Genomic DNA, 21,062 nt, shown 5'->3' with positions numbered 1-21,062 from the left:
TTGGAGTCTGTTTTTGAAGTTTTTCTGTTGTAATATAGCCACCCGCAGGTCTGTCACTGAATGACCAGACAGGTTAAAGTGTTCTCCCACTGGTTTTTGAGTATTTTGATTCCTGATGTCAGATTTGTGTCCATTAATTCTTTTGCGTAGAGACTGTCCGGTTTGGCCAATGTACATGGCAGAGGGGCATTGCTGGCACATGATGGCATATATCACATTGGTAGATGTGCAGGTGAACGAGCCCCTGATGGTATGGCTGATGTGATTAGGTCCTATGATGATGTCACTTGAATAGATATGTGGACAGAGTTGGCATCGGGGTTTGTTACAAGGATAGGTTCCTGGGTTAGTGGTTTTGTTCAGTGATGTGTGGTTGCTGGTGAGTATTTGCTTTAGGTTGGGGGGTTGTCTGTAAGCGAGGACAGGTCTGTCTCCCAAGATCTGTGAGAGTAAAGGATCATCTTTCAGGATAGGTTGTAGATCTCTGATGATGCGCTGGAGAGGTTTTAGTTGGGGGCTGAAGGTGACAGCTAGTGGTGTTCTGTTATTTTCTTTGTTGGGCCTGTCTTGTAGGAGGTGACTTCTGGGTACTCGTCTGGCTCTGTCAATCTGTTTTTTCACTTCAGCAGGTGGGTATTGTAGTTTTAAGAATGCTTGATAGAGATCTTGTAGGTGCTTGTCTCTATCCGAGGGATTGGAGCAAATGCGGTTATATCTTAGAGCTTGGCTGTAGACAATGGATCGTGTGGTGTGTCCTGGATGGAAGCTGGAGGCATGTAGGTAAGTGTAGCGGTCAGTAGGTTTCCGGTATAGGGTGGTATTGATGTGACCATCGCTTATTAGCACAGTAGTGTCCAGGAAATGGACCGCTTGTGTGGATTGATCTAGGCTGAGGTTGATGGTGGGATGGAAATTATTAAAATCATGGTGAAATTCCTCAAGGGCTTCTTTTCCATGGGTCCAGATGATGAAGATGTCATCAATGTAGCGCAAGTAGAGTAGGGGCGTTAGGGGACGAGAGCTAAGGAAGCGTTGTTCTAAGTCAGCCATAAAAATGTTGGCATATTGTGGGGCCATGCGGGTACCCATAGCAGTGCCGCTGACTTGAAGGTATATATTGTCCCCAAATGTGAAATAGTTGTGGGTGAGGACAAAATCACAAAGTTCAGCCACCAGGTTAGCTGTGACATTATCAGGGATACTGTTCCTGATAGCTTGTAGTCCATCTTTGTGTGGAATATTGGTGTAGAGGGCTTCTACGTCCATAGTGGCCAGGATGGTGTTTTCTGGAAGATCACCGATGGATTGTAGTTTCCTCAGGAAGTCAGTGGTATCTCGAAGATAGCTGGGAGTGCTGGTAGCGTAGGGTCTGAGGACAGAGTCTACATAACCAGACAAGCCTGATGTTAGGGTGCCAATGCCTGAGATGATGGGGCGTCCAGGATATCCAGGTTTATGGATCTTGGGTAGCAAATAGAATACCCCTGGTCGGGGTTCTAGGCATGTGTCTGTACGGATTTGTTCCTGTGCTTTGTCAGGGAGTTTTTTTAGCAGATGGTGTAGTTTCTTTAGGTAATCCTCAGTGGGATCAGAGGATAATGGCCTGTAGAATGTGGTGTTAGAGAGCTGTCTAGCAGCCTCCTGGTCATATTCCAATTTATTCATGATGACGACAGCACCTCCTTTGTCAGCCTTTTTGATTATGATGTCAGGGTTGTTTCTGAGGCTGTAGATGGCGTTGTGTTCAGCATGGCTGAGGTTGTGTGGCAAGTGATGTTGCTTTTCCACAATTTCAGCCTTTGCACGTCGACGGAAGCAATCTATGTAGAAATCCAGTCTGTTGTTTCGACCGTCCGGAGGAGTCCATGCAGAATCCTTTTTTTTGTAGTGCTGGTAGGGAGGATTCTGTGGGTTAGTATGCTGTTCAGAGGTATGTTGGAAATATTCTTTGAGTCGGAGACGTCGAAAGTAGGATTCTAGGTCACCGCAGAACTGTATCATATTCATGGGTCTGGAGGGACAAAAGGAGAGGCCCCGAGATAGGACAGACTCTTCTGCTGGGCTAAGAGTATAGCTGGAAAGATTAACAATATTGCTGGGTGGGTTAAGGGAACTACTGTTGTGGCTGCTTGTGGCATGTAGCAGTTTAGATAGTTTAGTGTCCTTTTTCCTTTGTAGAGAGGCAAAGTTTGTCTTGTAAATGGCTTGTCTAGTTTTTGTAAAGTCTATCCATGAGGAAGTTTGTGTGGAAGGTTGGTTTCTTTGGTAATCTCCTTATTGGCTTGGCTACTCACACAGAGGTGGATTTTATTAAAAAAAAAAAAAAATATATATATATATATATATATATATACACACATATATTTTAAATGCTGCAGTTCTGACTAGCTTTATTTCCTACTCACTTCAAAATAAACAACAATAAAAAGACATCTTAATGGTTAAAAACCAGGAATTTTTCAGACTGTTAGTATGTGACAAAACCTTCAGACAGGAAAGGTTAATTTGCAAGTCCTGGGAGCAAAAGCTCTTTCTACCTGCTCAAACGGTGGAGCTGCCCTCTTTGTAAACACTCAGCAAGAACTGGTTCTGCTTCGGTTCAATACACTTCTTTCTTTTTGGCTAATTCCCGGGGATCTGCAACGAAAAGGCCAATCGTGCATGTGCCTCTGCACACTATCAGCATGTTTGCTTATTGTGTCAAATACTGCTTCTCAAGGACTCACTAAAGTCTGGATGGGAATGAAAAGCAACCCTTTGTCTCTGTTTTTCTTGTAACACAGCCAGTGAATTTTTTAAGCTAGAGTGATTATATAATACCTGCACATTTGAGTTGTTTTGGATATCCATGGTTTATAGGGGTGGATTTTGCAAGCTTGGTCATTTTTCTGTATAGGAAATGAGACTGGTGTGTTATTTCCTGTTTTCAGGTTGACCTGTTGTAATATTTTAACTTGGATAATGATTATGACAGGTATTTGTTTTTTTTTTTAAAGGAAAAACATTAGCTTGGTATGTTAGCAGTTTAATGTATTAGATTAAATGATTTTTCAAAAGTGGAGTTCCTAGGCTTATAAAATTTTTTAAAGGAAAGTATTTTAATGGAAAAATAATAGCTATTTCTTTCAACATACCAACTTCTCAGAGTAAGAAGCTCAGGGCAGTACTACAAGGGAAAGTTAGTAGCATAACTCAAGTCGACGTAGCTTATGCTATGTCGACTGGAGAGTGATCTGTGGTTGATTTTAGCGGGTCTTCACTAGACCCGCTAAATCAACTCCCGGCGGATCAATCGCTGCAGCGTCCTCCACCGGTAAGTGGAGATGAGCCCTAAGACTAGGTTGATACTGCAAGCTCTTGATGATCTAGCAGTGTTGGTTAGGGGTGGATTATGTGATTTTTTTTGTTTTGTTTGTTTGTTTTTATTTTTGGGTGTGAGTGATGCTTTTGTACTACTCCGGCGGAAGCCCTAGAGTAGATGCAACTATACCAGCATAAAAGTGCTTCTGTCGGTAAGTACAGTGTATTTTGTTCAGGAAACTGGAATTAGCTATATTGGCAAAAGCACTTCTTGGCCAGTGTAAGTTGTGCCTACTGACTAACATTTTCTGACTAGACTAGGCCTTAGAGATGTGAAATATCCTCTTTCCCATTGTCATCTGTACTTTGCTGGCCAAATCTTGTAGTCTTGGTACTACAGCTACAAAGACTGAAAATGGCAGCTTAAAAAAAATCCTACATCTCCAACTGCATCACTTTGGATGACTGTCACATGGTAAGCATGCTGACATCTTCAGCCCTATATGAAATTTCAAGATGAACAGAAGAAGATGACTTGATTTGCCAGAAAAAATCAGTAAACAATTTTTTTTTTTTTTTTGGCTTGGCTTTCATTTTGTCCAATATGTAATTTTTAGGTGGAGAAACTGCAGTTTTTAACCAGCTGTGCCCCTAACTGGTAAGCGTAGTAAGAAGTTGCAGCTTGCCTGGAGCCTTAAAAAAGCTGCACTATTCAGGTAGCCAAAAATGCCTTTTGTGTCTTGAAGGGACTGTTTGTTCTTCCTTCGTTTTTATGGCAATAACTGGGGAAGGAGAATATGTTGACCGTAAGTGCTTTTTGCTGGTTATTTTTTTCATTTGGGAGCATAAAAGGGTTTCCCGAATCTTACAGTAAGTTGAGAAATTTCACACTGACAGTCTTTCTGATGTCTGAAAATAATTTATCCATTGCATATATGCATTTACCACATTCTTTTGGTGCACTATTTCTATGCTTTTTTTAAAATATGTTCTTAGGAAACTCAGATGGATCCTTAAGTTTTTTTTTTTTTTTTTTTTTAATTTGATACTCTTGGGTTGTTAATACAATGGCAAATTCAGAATGATCCCCCATTATTTATTTTGTGAAAGCTTGCGGATGAAAATTCCTTCTGCAAAGTCAGTTACTTTATAGGACAATTCCAGTGAGCCACTGCCATCCAGTATCTTAAATAGCCAACATATATTTACTAATGTAATTTTCATACTATTTTTTTTTGAAATCCCTGTCTGCTTTAGTACATTTATCTGGATGGTCCCAGTGTATGGCATGTCATCTTGGCTTCATATTGCTCCATTATTAGGTGAGCTACAGTTGTACCAAATAGAGGGCACTTCTGAGTTTCCTAGGGACTACTCCAGAGTTGATAAGCTCCACAGGGGTTGCTGCAGTTCAGGGCCTGGAATGGTTTTACAAGTTTCTCAGCTGCCTCAGTCCCTGCAGAGCTTAGAGGTTCTTAGGGACTGAAACTAGCATAATTGGAAAGTTGAAGCATTCACTGAGAAGGACAATACCAAATAATTGGCTGTCCCAATCAAGCAGCTGTCTTTTGCATTGAATAACATTGGGGAAGGTAAATGGTTGCCTGGGAGGTGTCCCAATTAACTGGCTTAAAATCAGTTAAGTATCATGTACAGAATCTCCGATCACTGAATGGGACTGTTGTATGTGTCACAGTGTGGGCTGTCATTTTAATGATACTCTGAACAGGGGGGCCTAGTTTCCGCGTGGATAGTAGGGGTGAAAGAATCTGCTGCACCATTGGAAGGCATTACAGATCAGAAAGCTACAAAGCTGGTGGAGGATGGTGATGAATTTCCATCCTTGTGTGTCCACTGTCACAAATAACTGTTTGTTTAATTACAGTATTTAATCTTGACATTTGTTTTCAGCATGCTTTCTTATGCATACCTGAAATATTTTTCCTATAGTATGTATGGTTTGTGAGCTTTTTGGAGTAAGGACTCTGTTACCTATTTTTTCCCCTCCATCTACAGGGACTGAACTGAGAACATCGGTTGATTTTCTGTATCGTTGATTAGTAACCTCTCGTGGTCATTACCACCTTGGGACATATTAAAACTGCCGGGCTACAGCTGAACAGTTTCACACTCCCAACTTCTAGCCAGTCATACTACTTTATAAAGGGATTTTTACTTTCTAGATTTACTTAATCCTGCCCAAGAGGCAATTATTAGTTAGGCTGACATTTTCCCTTAAGAACTGCCTCCTCTGATCTTACTTCCTTTCAAATCTGCAATAGTTAAAACCCTGTGTTTGACTTTATTTAGTTACCTGCAAATGTCATGAGGGTGACAGCATCATGACTTCATTTTGAAATTCAATAGAGGAAAAGGGGCTGTGAGAGCAAAAGCTATTTTCATTAAAATAGGTTCAAAATGATCATTGTTACGAAAGAAAAAAAGAAACATTTAAAAAAGCACAAACATGTTAACTTTTTTGTGGTGTAAGAGCTTCTTTGCATTTAGTGTTGCACGATGGAGCAATCATTTTTCCTTCTTTTATATTCAGAGACCAAGATTTGATGTGCAAATATAATTTAGTTTTATCTGTGTCATAATTAAAAAATGGCCAAGGAAGTGATTCAGTCTTGATTTTTCTTCACTGAGGCTTCTTGGTTGAAACCACACTTGTATTTGGGGATGAGGCTAACCCTAGTCTGTGTGAAAGTAAGCAAACCGTTAAGCGATTGTGTGTGTGGAGGAGGATACTTTAGCAGTTTTTTATAAGTGGTTTACTATGTAAACAAGTTTGAGGAAGATTATTATGTTTTCATTACCATTAAATTGTGGTAGGTATGGCATTATCTATACCATTCATCTGGCTGGCCCAATGCAAATATAGCAATTTATATCATGATTTAAACACAGAGGCTCAATTCTTTATTCATAGGTGCCTAACTTTAGGTATTTCAAATCCAGACTTGAGCACCTGAAATGAAGTGGCCTGATTTTCAGAGTGCTAAGCACACTCTGCACCCATTAACTTTAGCGGGAATTGAGTGCTCAGAACCTTGGACAGCCAGGCCACTTTTACTGTTGTCCTCAACTTCAGGCAGATGAGTTTGAAAACTTGATCTTAAATTAATTTCTACCCAAGCCATTACTGCAAATTAGGCTGAGCTGAAGGTGTGCTTGTTTAAAGCAGAACTGGGGCATGCCACTTGTTTGCATTTTTGCAGGTGATGTAAACTTTCTAAGCTAAATGTTTTTTTTTAATTTGTATCGACAATCTTTTGGGCCTTAGTCAAGCAAACTACCTAAGTCAATTAGATGGATCGAAGAACCTTTCTGTTTTCCATGGTTCAGATAATCAGTCTTCTCTTTTTTCCTTAAAGGGATTTTGGATTAAAATTGAGAGGGAAGGGTCTGAGTTTAAAATAAATATGCCCACAAATTTGATTTTAGTTAGCGTGTCTGAGTTTTATAGTCTGTTTTGTCTCCATTTCATCTGGCATAGGTAAAATGGTTAAGTGATTTTGCTTAGTGTTTGCGTGAGATTTGGGCATAGATTAGAGACAGCAGGCTCAGACTTCATTCTTCAGACTGATGTGATGTTGGTTGGAGGGTAGGAAACTATTTGTTGGCATTTTGACATTGATTTAAAGATGTCCAGGATTTCAACTCTTGCTCTAGTGTTGATGCTCAAACCTCACACACATTTCTGCAGTGAAATCTGTGCCTGTTGCATCCTCAAAGCACATAAGGCTGCGGTATGTAATTATTTCAGTGAGGAAAGAGTCAACTGTGTTACCTGTAACGCTGAGTGTTGTAGTTAGTACCATAGGTCCGAATGAAGGCAAAAAGTTCCAAAGCACGTGAGCAATACTGACCTTTTCAATACTTAAAACTGTTTTCACTTTTTTCATAGGAACTGGAGGCCAGTTCTCAGTGATTACTAGTCTTCTGAATAATAGCTGTACTTTAATTTTTTTGCAAATTATTTATATGTAAAAAGACAAAGTCAACATTTTTGTGTAGTTGGAAATCCATCTGTTTTTGCCTCTTGTACAACTCAAAAACAGGGGCGCAGATTTTATTTAAACTTTTTACAAATGTCTCCCTTTGGGCAGAGACCAGATGTGAGAAACATCAATCCAAAAGTTGAGTTTTATAGCAAGTTATGAGTAAGGCTAAGATTATGTTACGGGGGGTCACAGAAGCCATGGAATCCATGACTTCCATGACACTTTCTGCTTCAGCCCCAGAGCTCTGAGCTGCCACAGGAAGCGGCTCTCCTCCGAGCTGCTGCGGGCAGCTGGGAGACCCCGGAGCTCCTACCCACCATGAGTGTTGGAGAGGGGACCCTGGAGTTGTCAGCTGCAGTGATGACGGGGGCACTGGACTCCCCTCCTGCAGCAGGGCTCGGTCTCAGCACCGTTGTGTCTGTTATTTTTTAGTAAAAGTCAGGGACAGGTCGCGGGCTTCTGTGAATTTTTGTTTTTTGCCTGTGACCTGTCTGTGACTTTTGCTAAAAAGAACAGTGACAAAATCTTAGTCTTTATTATGAGCAGTTGAGTTATTGTGCAATGGAAGGTAAGTAGCATATGATAACAAGCAGATGGTATAATTTAACAGAAAATACCCCTTTTGGATTTTCTTTCAGTAGTGAAATAAAAAGCACCTATCCTATATTATAACAACAACAACAAGGTGTCTGTTGGCACCTAAAAGACTAACAGATTTATTTGGGCATAAGGGTGCATCCGAAGAAGTGAGGTTTTTACCCATGAAAGCTCACTGTAGTCTTGTGAATCATCACGCTTTCTTTTCTTTGATTTTATGTGAGCAAAGTTATTGCGGATATTTCTTCATGGTAGAGTTAATTTTGGTGATGAACACTGGAGTCTGAGCCATTGTGTTGGCCTAGCATAGAGGTGAGCAGCCTCATTGCAAAGCTGTGCACAAGTATGTCCACTCAACTGCATTCATGCTGGCACTGCACTCACTCATATGAGGTGCCAGGACTTGTGGGGGCTCATCTCAGAGATTTTTGTGGTGCACTAAGCTGGACCACTCTGATTCTTTCCCAGTGAATTGTGGTAGAAATAGTCTGTCCTTCCCAGCACACAGGGGGATTGTGGGAAGAAACTGGAGGACTGTCAGCACTTGACTGTGCAGAGTGAGTTACCAGCTCATGTGAATACGGAACCTGGGCTGTGACCAGCTGGCCTAGGTTGAAAACCCCACCACACTTGGGTGAGAGATTTGTGTGTGTAAACAGAAGGGGAGAAAGATCCTCAGCTAACTCTTTAGTGAAGATAAGTCTCTTAATTTTCCCAAATGAAGCACAGCACTTACATATGTTCTTTTTGTACCATCATCTGGTGTGCTGGATCTGCAGGCTCCACAGAGTTTAACTGGGACTAAAACCTGCAGGCTTCCGACCATAGAGAAGAAAATAAACAAATGACGGTGAAAAAGCTATTGGAAAACTGAACAGAGGTCAAGGGAATTGGTTTGAAATGTTCTAGAATCTTATTCTGAATTTGTGCGTGCATGGGTGTGTGTATATTCTGACAAATTAAATGGGCCTGTTCGTGAAGTCTTGGAGGACTTTCCTTTTGTCACTGAGCTTTTCTTACCTGGTTTTGCTTGAGTAATTGCATTTTGTTTAAAAAGTGAGAGAGAGGGAGAAAGAAATGAGCCTGTTATAGCAACTAATGAGCTATCTGTTTCAGCCTGAAGGATTGGTCAGGCAGGGTGGTCAATACCTTGGAACCTATTAACCTTTGGAAAATATTTGACTCAGCTGCGGGAGGGGGAGGGCGTTGTTTCTTTAAAAAACTATTAAATCAACTTTTTCTCTTTGTAGAAGTAGTGCTTGAGTTTCTTTTTCAAGTTTCTAACTGCACCTTACCATGCAGTTTGGCCAGAAAACCTGCCAAAGGTGCAATTTAGCAATTTTTTTCTAAAGATTAGATTTATTTTCTTCTTCACAGATAACTCATTCCCTCATGGTGTTCATTCATGTCTAGAGAAATTTCATGCATTCTCTCTAAACACCCATGCAGTGTGTGAGTTTAAGATAGAAAAATCCCTTTTTAAAGAGTGAGTTACTTAGGACTGAATTGGGCAATATTTGTGTTGCTTGTGGTGCATGTCTGTCTGCAGATATAGCATTGTATTAAACACTCATTTGAGTGTGTAAACATAGATTAAGGGGAAAATATGGCTTGGAATTTCCTGACTCTCTAGAAATAAATAAATAAAACAAACTTTGCCAAGAATAACTTCATCTGCAAATGTTTCTTAAATGTGTTGCATGTCTGTTTTTGTTTAAAGCATGGGTGGCCAGGTCCTGTTCTCACATGTGGGCACCATACAGCCTCTGGGTGCTACAAGTGTCCAAGAGCTGCAGTTTTTCCTTGTTGACACAATGTTTTGTCTGGCTTTCTTATCCACCTGTTTAAGTTCTTGCCCTATATGTTGTTCCTTCAGGTGCAAAATAGTGTTCATTCCTAAATCCTTTTACCAATCCAGAAGAGTAAAGTTAGTTCTTCCTACCATCAGTAAAAGCAGAATTTTCTGATTATACTCTTTCCCTCTCCCCTATCTAATTTCCATATGTTTCCTCTTAGGGTTAACTATGACCAGGTAACATGCTTTTACATGTCTTTGTTTACACCAGGGGCTCTCAGACTGGGGGTTGGGACCCCTCAGGGGGTCACGAGGTTATTTTACCGGGGGGGGAGGGGTCACGAGCTGTCCGCTTCCACCCCAAACCCTGCTTTGCCTCCAGCATTTATAATGGTGTTAAATATATAAAAATGTGTTTTAAATTTATAAAGGGGTGGGGGGTCACACTCAGAGGCTTGCTATGTGAAAGGGTTCACCAGTACAGAAGTTTGAGAGCCACTGATTTACATGATTTCCTAAGTAGTGTTTAAAAATTTATTAATTAACGTGTGTTAATGTGTTTTAAAACAGTTTCCCAGCCTAGACTATCCCTTTAATGTGTAGACAGGGCAAGTTGTGTTTAAAAACATGTCAACTGGTTGTCTCTCTCTAAATCCATTCTTTCACAAAAGCAGTCTCCCTGCCAGAAGTACTCTCCCAGCACAAAAACAAACACAAACCCCAAAGAAAACAACCCTCCATTATATCTATTTTTCTGCCACTGCATACAATTACTGTCCCCCACAATCCCTGCACTAACACAAACTCTTCTCCTGTGATCCATATTAAAGGAGTTATTTTCTATGACAGCGCACATTGTCTAATTTCCCTGATTAATTTTGATGCTGAAAGGTTATAGGCAATGTGTGTAGAGACCCTGAAAAGAGTAGTATCAAATTACACTATTGACTGATGTTTGAGAGATTTTAGTTAAAAACAGAAGCAAAACCTAGATACACTTGTTCTGCTTCATAGAAGGTTGGTACATTGCCCTGTAGAATATAGCTTCAACAAAAGAGAACTCCGTCTCTTCTAGAAAAATAGCAACGAAGCCTTCATCTTCACTGGAATATAACTCCAGTGATTAGAGTGTAGATTTGAACATAATCTATATCCTTCTCTTTTTTTAAAAAAAATTATAGGTTCATGTATTGGACAGATTGGGGAGAAGTGCCAAAGATAGAACGTGCTGGGATGGATGGTTCAAGCCGCTCCGTTATAATAAACACAGACATTTACTGGCCAAATGGATTGACTTTGGATTATGAGGAATGGAAGCTTTATTGGGCAGATGCTAAACTGAACTTCATTCACAAATCAAACCTGGATGGAACTCATCGGTAAGAAATTTTAATATGACTTATATACAAATCCAATGGTTTTTTAATAGACTCTGTTTAATAAATACATAAGCTCTATAGCGGCTGATTCTAACCAGTCAGACTGCCATGTTAGCACTCATGAAGCTCCAAACAAACTAATAGTAAAATAAAAACATACACAGGTGGAGTTTGAATGGATACTGAAACTGGGTGATGGTCCTTAATCCGTTGTATTCAGAAGAAAGGCTTTTGTATCTTTTCTAAGAAGTGATCCTTAAAGGGCCCCCTGTTAATTTATGTGGCTTTACAGTAACAGTTCCCTGGTTTTTTAAAATGGATTTTCTGTCCCGGCTTGCTGTAAGAATTACTTTTTAATGACAAGTATCAGAAGGGTAGCCGTGTTAGTCTGAATCTGTAAAAAGCAACAGAGGGTCCTGTGGCACTTCTTCAACAGAAGTGAGGTTCTTACCCACGAAAGCTTCTGCTCCCAGTACTTCTGTTAGTCTCAAAGGTGCCACAGGACCCTCTGTTGCTTTTTAGTGACAGTACTGTCAGCTCTTGCAATTTTATTGCAAGCCTCACACTATTTGGTCTTTTTCTGATAGCCCCAGGTCCTTGCATCAGGTAAATGTGGCAGAATCTCAACTTGCATTTTTCTAAAAACAAACATTTATAGCCCTTCTGGTTGTCTCTCTAAGTAGAGGCCTGTCAAATGCAGAAAATAAACAACATAGGGAAAAATATTTGTCTTTTCTTCTCTTCTCTTTCAGTCAGATAAGGTGTTACTTATGACAAGAGGAGGGTAGAGCATTTTCAGAGATGTATGTGTGGGTGCTAAATAGATTGTGTTACTCCAACAACGTTGTTAAGGGGTTACGGATTTAGATATGTCTGTTACATTCAGGGCTACCTTTCAAGTAAAGGCCTACTTAGTACTACCTGAATGCACTCTTATCTTGCTTGCAGGATGTTGCTTTTCTATACCAAATGAGATGGTCTGTGCACTAATATCCTCCATGAAAATGTATCCCATGTAGCTTATTCTTGAGATGTTATACGGAAATATTTCATACTGTCCAACATTAAGTCTTGGAGTTTTCTTTTGCAACCTTCTGTGATAGCTTTTAATTGGTTTATTTATCAATAAGGTGGTCTTCGTTACTCTCGCCTCAGACATCCCAGTGACTTAGCAATTGTTCCTGTGTGAACATAAATTCATGTCAAATAATTTGGCCCTCTGAAGAGCCTCAGTATCTGCTATCTAGGCCTTTCATTTTAATTTGTGGCTAGGTACGTAGGCAGCGTTTATAAAACACATCCACTGTCTTAATATAGTATTTATTTGTAATCCATGGTTTCCTGCTATAAAGCGGAGGATAAAACCACAACATGGCTGGCTTGGCGGCTTACGCCACATACATCCTGAAGTCTGCCTCTTAACAGACAAAAAACTTTATTGTTTCAATGTTTCATCCAGAATTTTTGTATTAGCATTTGTCTGAGGGATAACAGCAGTTGCGTGGAATATTTTTTTCAATTATTAAAATTAATTTAACTAGTATAGATAATTCCAGGATGGGTATGAGGTTTGTAGTTTAAGTGGATTTTGAAATGGCTCTGGAATTGTTGCCTGGAAAAAAGAAAACTTAAGTAGAGCCAAAAAAATAATTGGAAGCTGCTGCTGCCTCTCAGAATGCAGGACTGCCCAATGGTTCCAAAGTGTGGGCAGAGGGGCAGAAATGACATTATCAGGTAAAATGCCTTAAAATGCAAAATAACTGATGTATAAAATTATTTGGGTCTGTGATATATCATTTGTTTTTTTAATATAAATCTGATTAACAAAGAAGGGAACAGAGGATATTCCAGTTGGAGTCTAATTGGGGCTAAGAAAAATTGATGTTAAAGCTCTTTTCTAATGAAAAAGGAGAGCTATTAAATCCAGTTAAGTAATAGGTGTTTAAAATCTTCCTCTTGACTTAAACCAACCACATGAAGGGCACAGAATGACAGCTTGCCCATGACAAATTGCATGCCAAAGGTGGATTTCTCATCCAAATTTTAAATGACCAAGGTTTGTATAATTGTCAAATGACTCACAAATGACAGCTGATTTGATCACACTTGAAACCCAGATTGTAGTTTTTGTCCAACAGAGTAAATATGTAGCTTGCTTTATTTTTTGAATCACCTGTTTTATGCTTTCATATTTGCATGGAAGGAAGAGGAGAAGCTTGTTAACTATACTAAAATAAGGGGATGGCGGTGGTGGGAGTCATTGGGTTTGAATAGATAATCCAGGTAGGGCACATTGGAAATTATACATAATATAGACATCTGGTGATGGTAAGTGTTCATTGTTAAAGCACCCAGTGATCAAAATCAATACTAACCTCTGTTCAATTAGATGTGTGTATGTGCTTTCCTAACATGCAAACACAAGTTTCCCTTTGTCTTATCTATCATTCCCAGTCCTTTCAGTGCCACAGATACCTCACTGTTCCTTCAGGCACTTCTGCATTTTCAATATTTCTTTGCTGCAGGCTTGTTTTCAGCATCTCTCTTCTTAATGGTTTACTGTGCAGCGACACATGTGAGCTTTAGATTGTAAGTGAACTCATCCCCTTATTTGCCTTTGGCTAACCTTAAAATGATAGTTGGAATTAGGAGAAAATTAGTATTGAAGAAAAATAAAAAACAAAATACAAAAAACCTCTTTCTGAACCAGGTGCTTATAACCTGCCTTAAGCAGTCACAAGCACACACCACTTTGTGTAGCACCTGGTTTTCCCTGGGCACATAAGGGAGCCGTAAACATTCAGAATATAGTCAGCATCTGTGTCTTGTGTGCTGCATTTTTTACAATTCCCGTTCATCATGAAAAAAAGAGGAAGATTTATTCAAGGAGCAAAGCAGCTCCTTTCTAATTTTTTCTTCTTCTCTGTCTTTACCTCCTAGGCCTTTGTCTACACTAGCTAACCCATTTAAAAATCATAATATAGATACAGTACGTTGTAGTTCTAATGTGTTAACCGGTCAAGGTTTTCCTTCCTTACTTTCCTTTCCAGGGTTAATCTTGACCAACTAATGTGTTAAAACCACAGTTTGGCCTGTCTACATTAGTGTTTTTTTTTTTTTTAATGTTATAAGTCATGTTTTTAAAAACACACCTTTTTCCTAGTGTTAACATACCATTAGTTTATTCAGTTTTCAGTGGCTTGGCTCTTTTGATGTCACCATTTTCTTAGTTTCCTCAGTCAAGATCTGAATTTCTAACAAAAAAAAAAAAAAAAAGAGCAGGAAATAAAATGGAAACACAACCTTTGAAAATAAACAAACTTTTGAGGCCTTGTTTAAATGCACACAGACCTAAAAAAGGGTACAAATCCAAATTTTTCCTCTTTTGTTGGCCACCTTTTAAAATCCATGCACATACAAAACATACCAAGACATTGCAAAAGTAGATAGCAGAAGAATGGGAGGGCAAGGACAGCATCACTCTGTGATGGTGTATTATTTACTTTAAAATAAATGTTAGCTTATTTCTAAATTACTGTTGTTAGTGAGGACTCATAGTATAATATGAAGGGGTGTAGAGATGAAGGAGATGGCTCTTTAAAAAAATGGAACATGTATAGCATGTAACTAATTGCTGTGTAACCAGGGGGCAGACACTTTAGTAGAAATGACCTTAGTGTTCAGATCCTTAACTAGCCATCGCATATAATACATTTCATATATAATTTTTTAATAGTCTAATTTTTTCCTCCTTGAATTAGAACCTGTGAACTCTAGAAAATGCTACTAGTTGCTCTACTACTTTTCAGTACGCTGATATTACATATTACATGTAAACGTTTGCTCATGTGGAAGCTATAGAGTCATTGAAGCAATAAACAGAAGCAACTGGCTTTATAAAAATTGTATAGTTTGGCAAATATAATGTCCTAAATCTGTTTAGATTGGTCAGTTTTGCAAAGGAGGCAGATGAGAGTACAAAGAAGATCTGCCTCTAGCCTTTTTAGTCTTGCATAATATAAGGAAGAAGACAAAGTTAATAGCAAATAAATGTGTTGTAGCAAAGAATCTACCAAGAAAGGCGGATCAAATATGAGACTTCATAGGAGAGAGAGTTTAGTAATAATACCAAATACTATTAATCCAGAAAAGTGTTTCAAACAAGCCAAAGGAAATGGAGGTTTGGTTTGGCATGAATTTAGAAAGCAATATAATCTAAATTGGATGTGAAAAGCCAGTGTCTCTGATAGATAAAGCTCAAAGTATTAGAGGTTCAGACACAGCCCAAATTAATATACTGTGTGCGTACATTACATATATAGAAAATCCATTTCTTTGATTTTTTTCAAAAGGAATTTGACAGCTTGCATAGACATATATTGTGGAATATTCTTCAGTTCTATGGAAACCCATCTAAAGTTGCCAATATCATTACAATTATGTATAGAGGCGAAGCGCTCTATAAGAGTGAACAACCAGGCAGCACAGTGGTTCAAAGTGGACACCATCATGAAACACAGTTCTGGTTGATCTTCTGGTTAGCATTGCCATAAATTGGATAATAAAAGAAATATATTAGCAACATAAACACTGGTAAATCATGGGTAGATGGCAAATGTCTTGAAGATCTAGACTTGGCAGATGATATTGTGCTGTTGAGTGACACCCTCAAACAAGCTACAAAGATGATCTGAAAAAAGAGCATGCAGACAGGGCTCAAAATTAGTAATGCTAACACACATGTTCTCAAGTATCAGGGGGGTAGCCGTGTTAGTCTGTATCTACAAAAACAACAAAGAGTCTGGTGGCACCTTAAAGACCACATTCTACAGGCCACTATCCTCTGATCCTACTGAGGAATACCAAAAGAAACTACACCATCTGCTCAAGAAACTCCCAGCTACAGTACGGGAACAAATCTACATGGACACACCCCCAGAACCCCGACTAGGGGTATTCTATCTGCTACCCAAGATCCATAAACCCGGAAACCCTGGACGCCCCATCATCTCAGGCATTGGTACTCTGACAGCAGGATTATCTGGCTATTTGGACACTCTCCTCAGACCCTATGCTACCAGCACTCCCAGCTATCTTCGAGACACCACCGACTTCCTGAGGAAACTACAGTGCATTGACGTTCTTCCTGAAAACACCATCCTGGCCACCATGGATGTAGAAGCACTTTATACCAATATTCCACATGAGGATGGACTACAAGCTGTCAGGAACAGTATCCCTGATGAGGCCACAGCAAGCCTGGTGGCTGAGCTCTGTGACTTTGTCCTCACCCACAACCACTTCAGATTTGGGGACAACTTATACCTTCAAGTCAGTGGCACTGCTATGGGTATGTATGGCCCCACAGTATGTATGGCCCCACAGTATGCCAACATTTTTATGGCTGACTTAGAACAACGCTTCCTCAGCTCTCGTCCCCTAGTGCCCCTCCTCTACTTGCGCTACATTGATGACATCTTCATCATATGGACCCACAGAAAGGAGGCCCTTGAAGAATTCCACCTGGACTTCAACAATTTCCACCCCACCATCAACCTCAGCCTGGACCTGTCCACACAAGAGATCCACTTCCTGGACACTACAGTACAAATAAGTGATGGTCACATAAACACCACCCTATACCGGAAACCTACTGACCGCTATACGTACCTACATGCCTCCAGCTTCCATCCAAGACACATCATACGATCCATTGTCTACAGCCAAGCCCTAAGATACAACCGAATTTGCTCCAACCCCTCAGACAGAGACAAACACCTACAAGATCTTTATCAAGCATTCGTAAAACTACAATACCCACCTGGGGAAGTGAGGAAACAGATTGACAGAGCAAGACGGGTACCCAGAAATCACCTACTACAGGACAGGCCCAACAAGGACAATAACAGAACACCACTGGCCATCACATACAGCCCCCAGCTAAAACCTCTCCAGCGCATTATCCACGACCTACAACCTATCCTGGAAAATGATCCCTCACTCTCACAGACCTTGGGAGGCAGGCCAGTCCTTGCTTACAGACAACCCCCCAACCTGAAGCAAATACTCACCAGCAACTACACACCACACCACAGAAACACCAACCCAGGAACCTATCCCTGTAGCAAACCTCGTTGCCTACTCTGTCCCCATATCTACTCTGGCAACAGCATCAGAGGACCCAACCACATCAGCCACACCATCAGGGGCTCATTCACCTGCACATCCACTAATGTCATATGTGCCATCATGTGCCAGCAATGCCCCTCTGCCATGTACATTGGCCAAACCGGACAGTCCCTCCGCAAAAGAATAAATGGACACAAATCGGACATCAGGAATGGTAACATACACAAGCCAGTAAGTGAACACTTCAATCTCCCTGGTCATTCTATCACAGATTTAAAAGTCACTGTCATTGAACAAAAAAACTTCAGAAACAGACTTCAAAGAGAAACAGCAGAACTAAAATTCATTTGCAAATTCAACACCATTAATCTGGGCTTGAATAGGGACTGGGAGTGGCTGGCTCACTACAGAAGCAGCTTTTCCTCTCCTGGAATTGACACCTCCTCATCTATTATTGGGAGTGGACTACATCCACCCTGATTGAATTGGCCTTGTCAACACTGGTTCGCCACTTGTGAAGTAACTCCCTGCTCTCCATGTGTCTGTATATAATGCCTGCATCTGTAGCTTTCACTCTATGCATCCGAAGAAGTGAGGTTTTTACTCACGAAAGCTTATGCCCAAATAAATCTGTTAGTCTTTAAGGTGCCACCAGACTCTTTGTTGTTTTTACACATGTTCTCAAAACCCAGAGATCAAGCAGCAACATCACATTAGAAGGCAAAAATATCAAGAAAGTTGAACAGTTCATCCACCTGGGCAGGACTATACTAGGTAGCGGAGACCTCAAGAAGGAAGTGACATCAGGAAAGGAAGGGCATCCACAGCATTCATTAAACTCACAGCATATGGAAATTAAACATATACAGAATCAGAAAAAAACTTTAGAATTTTCAACCCAGACATAATCTCAGGATTAACATATGGCCGCAAATGCTGGACCAAAACGTTAGTCAGAAAACTAGACACTGTTGAAAATATGTCTACAAAAAATTCTGGGCATTAGATGGAAAGATTTAATCGCCAATGAAGAGATCTGAGAAATCACCAACCAGCAGCTCATATCCACTGGAATTGGAAGGAAGTGCTGGATATATTTGGGGCATTTACTTTGGATGCCAATGCATAGACTCCCATGTGGAAACTAACTGCTGTGAAAAAAATGAGGGAGCCGAAGAGAAACCTTAAGAAAAACCTGTAATAGGGAGGACATAACAGTTGATCTCAACACCATAGAGTAGATGGAAGCAACAGCAAATGGCAGAGAGGAATAAAGTAGATGAGTTTCTGCCCTGTGTGCCAACAGTGGTGTGGGAAGGATGTAGTAGTAATATGTGAAAGAGAGAAAAATCTTGGTGTTGCTGAATATACCAGAAATTATAGGAAATATGCAGCTTTGTTTTTATTCTTTATTGTCTAGTCTAACTACTATTTCTGTTTCTTGCACTAAATAGCAATCAAAATATATGGATTTAAATTAAACTGGCTACTGTGCTTGTCAGCAACGAAAGACAATAATAGTATGGTGCATCCATGCCATCTTACTTTCTTGCATCTCCTTTGGGGATAGGGAGAAGTGAGGGTTGGCGAGGAGGAGGGAAAAACCAACAGATTCATAGTTTGATTGCTAACTAGAAGGGGGGATAGAGGAGCGCTCTCTAAACTCTGCAAGCTTCTGCGTAAAAATGATTATTCAGCCTTGTGACAATGTTAGCAATACTTCTTCCCTTCCATTTATTCAAATAGTAAAACTCACCCACTGAATTTGTGATATGAGATTAAATTTGTAAGAAAACCCAAACAGCAAATTTTAAGTAATCAAATATAGTTGTCGTCTAGCCATGGGGCTTATTGGCCTGACTGCTTCAGTGTTGGGTTTGTTAGAATGAAGGATGGTAGTGCAGAAGTTGATGTTCAGTGTCCTTGGTTTGCAAGCGAGAGAGAGTAATGTACAGTCTTTTTTAAAACAGCAGTTTCTCACACTGGAAAAATAATAGTTTAAAAATGAAATTGGCCTATGGAAGGCATGCTTTTGTTTTGTTTTGCTCTTAACCTCCTTATCAGAGTGAACCAGTTGCTTTTTGAGGGACTAATTAAACAAAACTGAATTGCAGACAGCTCTCCTGTGAGTAGAGTACAGAGATAGGTTGGCCTGCTAAGGCAGCTCTTGAATTAATTTTGTCTTGTTTTACCCTGCAGCGGCAGTTCTAATTAATAAGTTAACACATTATTGGCTGAAGGGAAATGCACTTACATGGTCCCTCAGGACGCGTTTGTGCTAATGAGATGGGTTTAGAGGCCATTGTAAGAAAACATACTTTCAGCAACTGTCAGATGTTCACTGCCTTGCAAGTGTTTCCCAGGTTTCTAATTTTGTATTTGAGCATTGTGGGTCTGCTTTCAAGCATGAAATCATGTGTGTCTGTCAGATGATTAGTTCTTGTGGATTTGATTAAAAGTTAAAAATATGAAGTCTTACATTTACAATAGAACCTTTTATCCTTGTGTACATATAGTTTATGTATACAATATAATTATGTGATGTATCACATAGCTGTGTGGGTGTATATATATGTCTTAAAAAAGCTTTAAAAAAAAAAAATCAGCCACTGAAATGGAACCATCTCTGGGGTGAAAAGTCAATAGCTGTGTTAACACTGCATGACAACTCAGAAGAGGAAGGGAAGAATACCATGGCTAATTGAAATTGCAGGGGAGGGGGTAGGTGGGCACGAATTGGAGCTAATTCCTCAACTCTTGCTAGAAGTGCCCATGCCACTTTATTTCAGAAAGTTGCGGCAGAGATGTAATTTCCAAATGTCTGGACTTGTGAACATTTACATGCTAGTGATTCTAGTTAAGCAGTAAATCACAACAGGCAGCATATTTTTGGGGCCTTTGTGCATTGTCAGGCATCAGGCTGAATGGACAATGCCTTCATCTACCTAAGCGGTGTACCAGTAGCTCAAGAATACAAATTTGGATATCATTGTTAGAAAATAATATTTACAAAGAATAATACATTTATAAAGAATATTTACAAAGAAACAATGGTTACTGCAGTGGTTTTAAAGTAAAACCATACAAATAAAGAATACAGAATTGTAATCAGTCTAATTTTACTTGAAACTAAAAAAAATCTAATTTAATTTAAAAAATTTTCTTGTGGAATTTTTTTTAAAAAGTCCCATTAAGTTTTTTAAAACAAAGCTGTATTGTATCCATAATATTTCCTTAGAGCAAGCTTAAAGAGCTTTTTTAAGAGTAATTATGTAAGAAAAATAGAACTTTCAGTGCCTCAAATGAAAGTTTGTAAAAATATAGCAGAAACTCTAACCTTAGTGACTGATAAATGAATATACATGTTAAAAATATCTATTGTATTAAAATATCTAGTGCTCCTAAAAGTGAGGAAATAGCAAAACAAAATTGAGTTAAACACATGGGACTTCCACTGTGATAGCTGCTTCTATCTGTAGTTCTTTCAGCATCCCTCATTCCTGAGCACAACATCCAGTGCTATTTTCATCCCAGATTCTTCTTTAGCAGAGTCCTTTGACTCAAACTGAATTTGAAGCAACTTTATGATGTGTGCTGAAATGAGACCAACAGAATCATTTCACTTTCAACTACTATTTCACCTTTGGTTTCCAAGGGTAAGACTTTCGTGTCCTGATTCTAGTCCAGTATCAAACATCTTGTTCAGCTACAAAATTATACACTTTTAAAATGCATAATAAACTTAAGATTGAATATGCAGTATCTTAAGACTCTTTTTACCATGGAGACTTTAAGGAAGTATAACATGGCAGATGCAGTTTTAAAAACAGGCAAAAGTAATGGAAATACTGCATA

The 21,062-nt window shown here is 39.5% G+C and overlaps 1 protein-coding gene across 1 annotated transcript in view; it reads left to right on the top strand.

The window, feature by feature from the left end:
- LRP6 (LDL receptor related protein 6) overlaps positions 1-21,062 on the top strand; it is a 202,185-nt gene that overhangs the window by 82,027 nt on the left and 99,096 nt on the right. Inside the window, exon 3 of the mRNA XM_034784364.1 lies at positions 10,881-11,078. Coding sequence (XP_034640255.1) covers positions 10,881-11,078 — 198 coding nt within the window. The remainder of the gene's footprint in view (positions 1-10,880; positions 11,079-21,062) is intronic.

Source organism: Trachemys scripta, chromosome 1, assembly GCF_013100865.1.
Source record: "Trachemys scripta elegans isolate TJP31775 chromosome 1, CAS_Tse_1.0, whole genome shotgun sequence".
Classification (NCBI taxonomy): domain Eukaryota; kingdom Metazoa; phylum Chordata; order Testudines; family Emydidae; genus Trachemys; species Trachemys scripta.
Note: the sequence above shows the minus strand (reverse complement) of the source record. Positions and strands in the feature narration are given on the sequence as shown.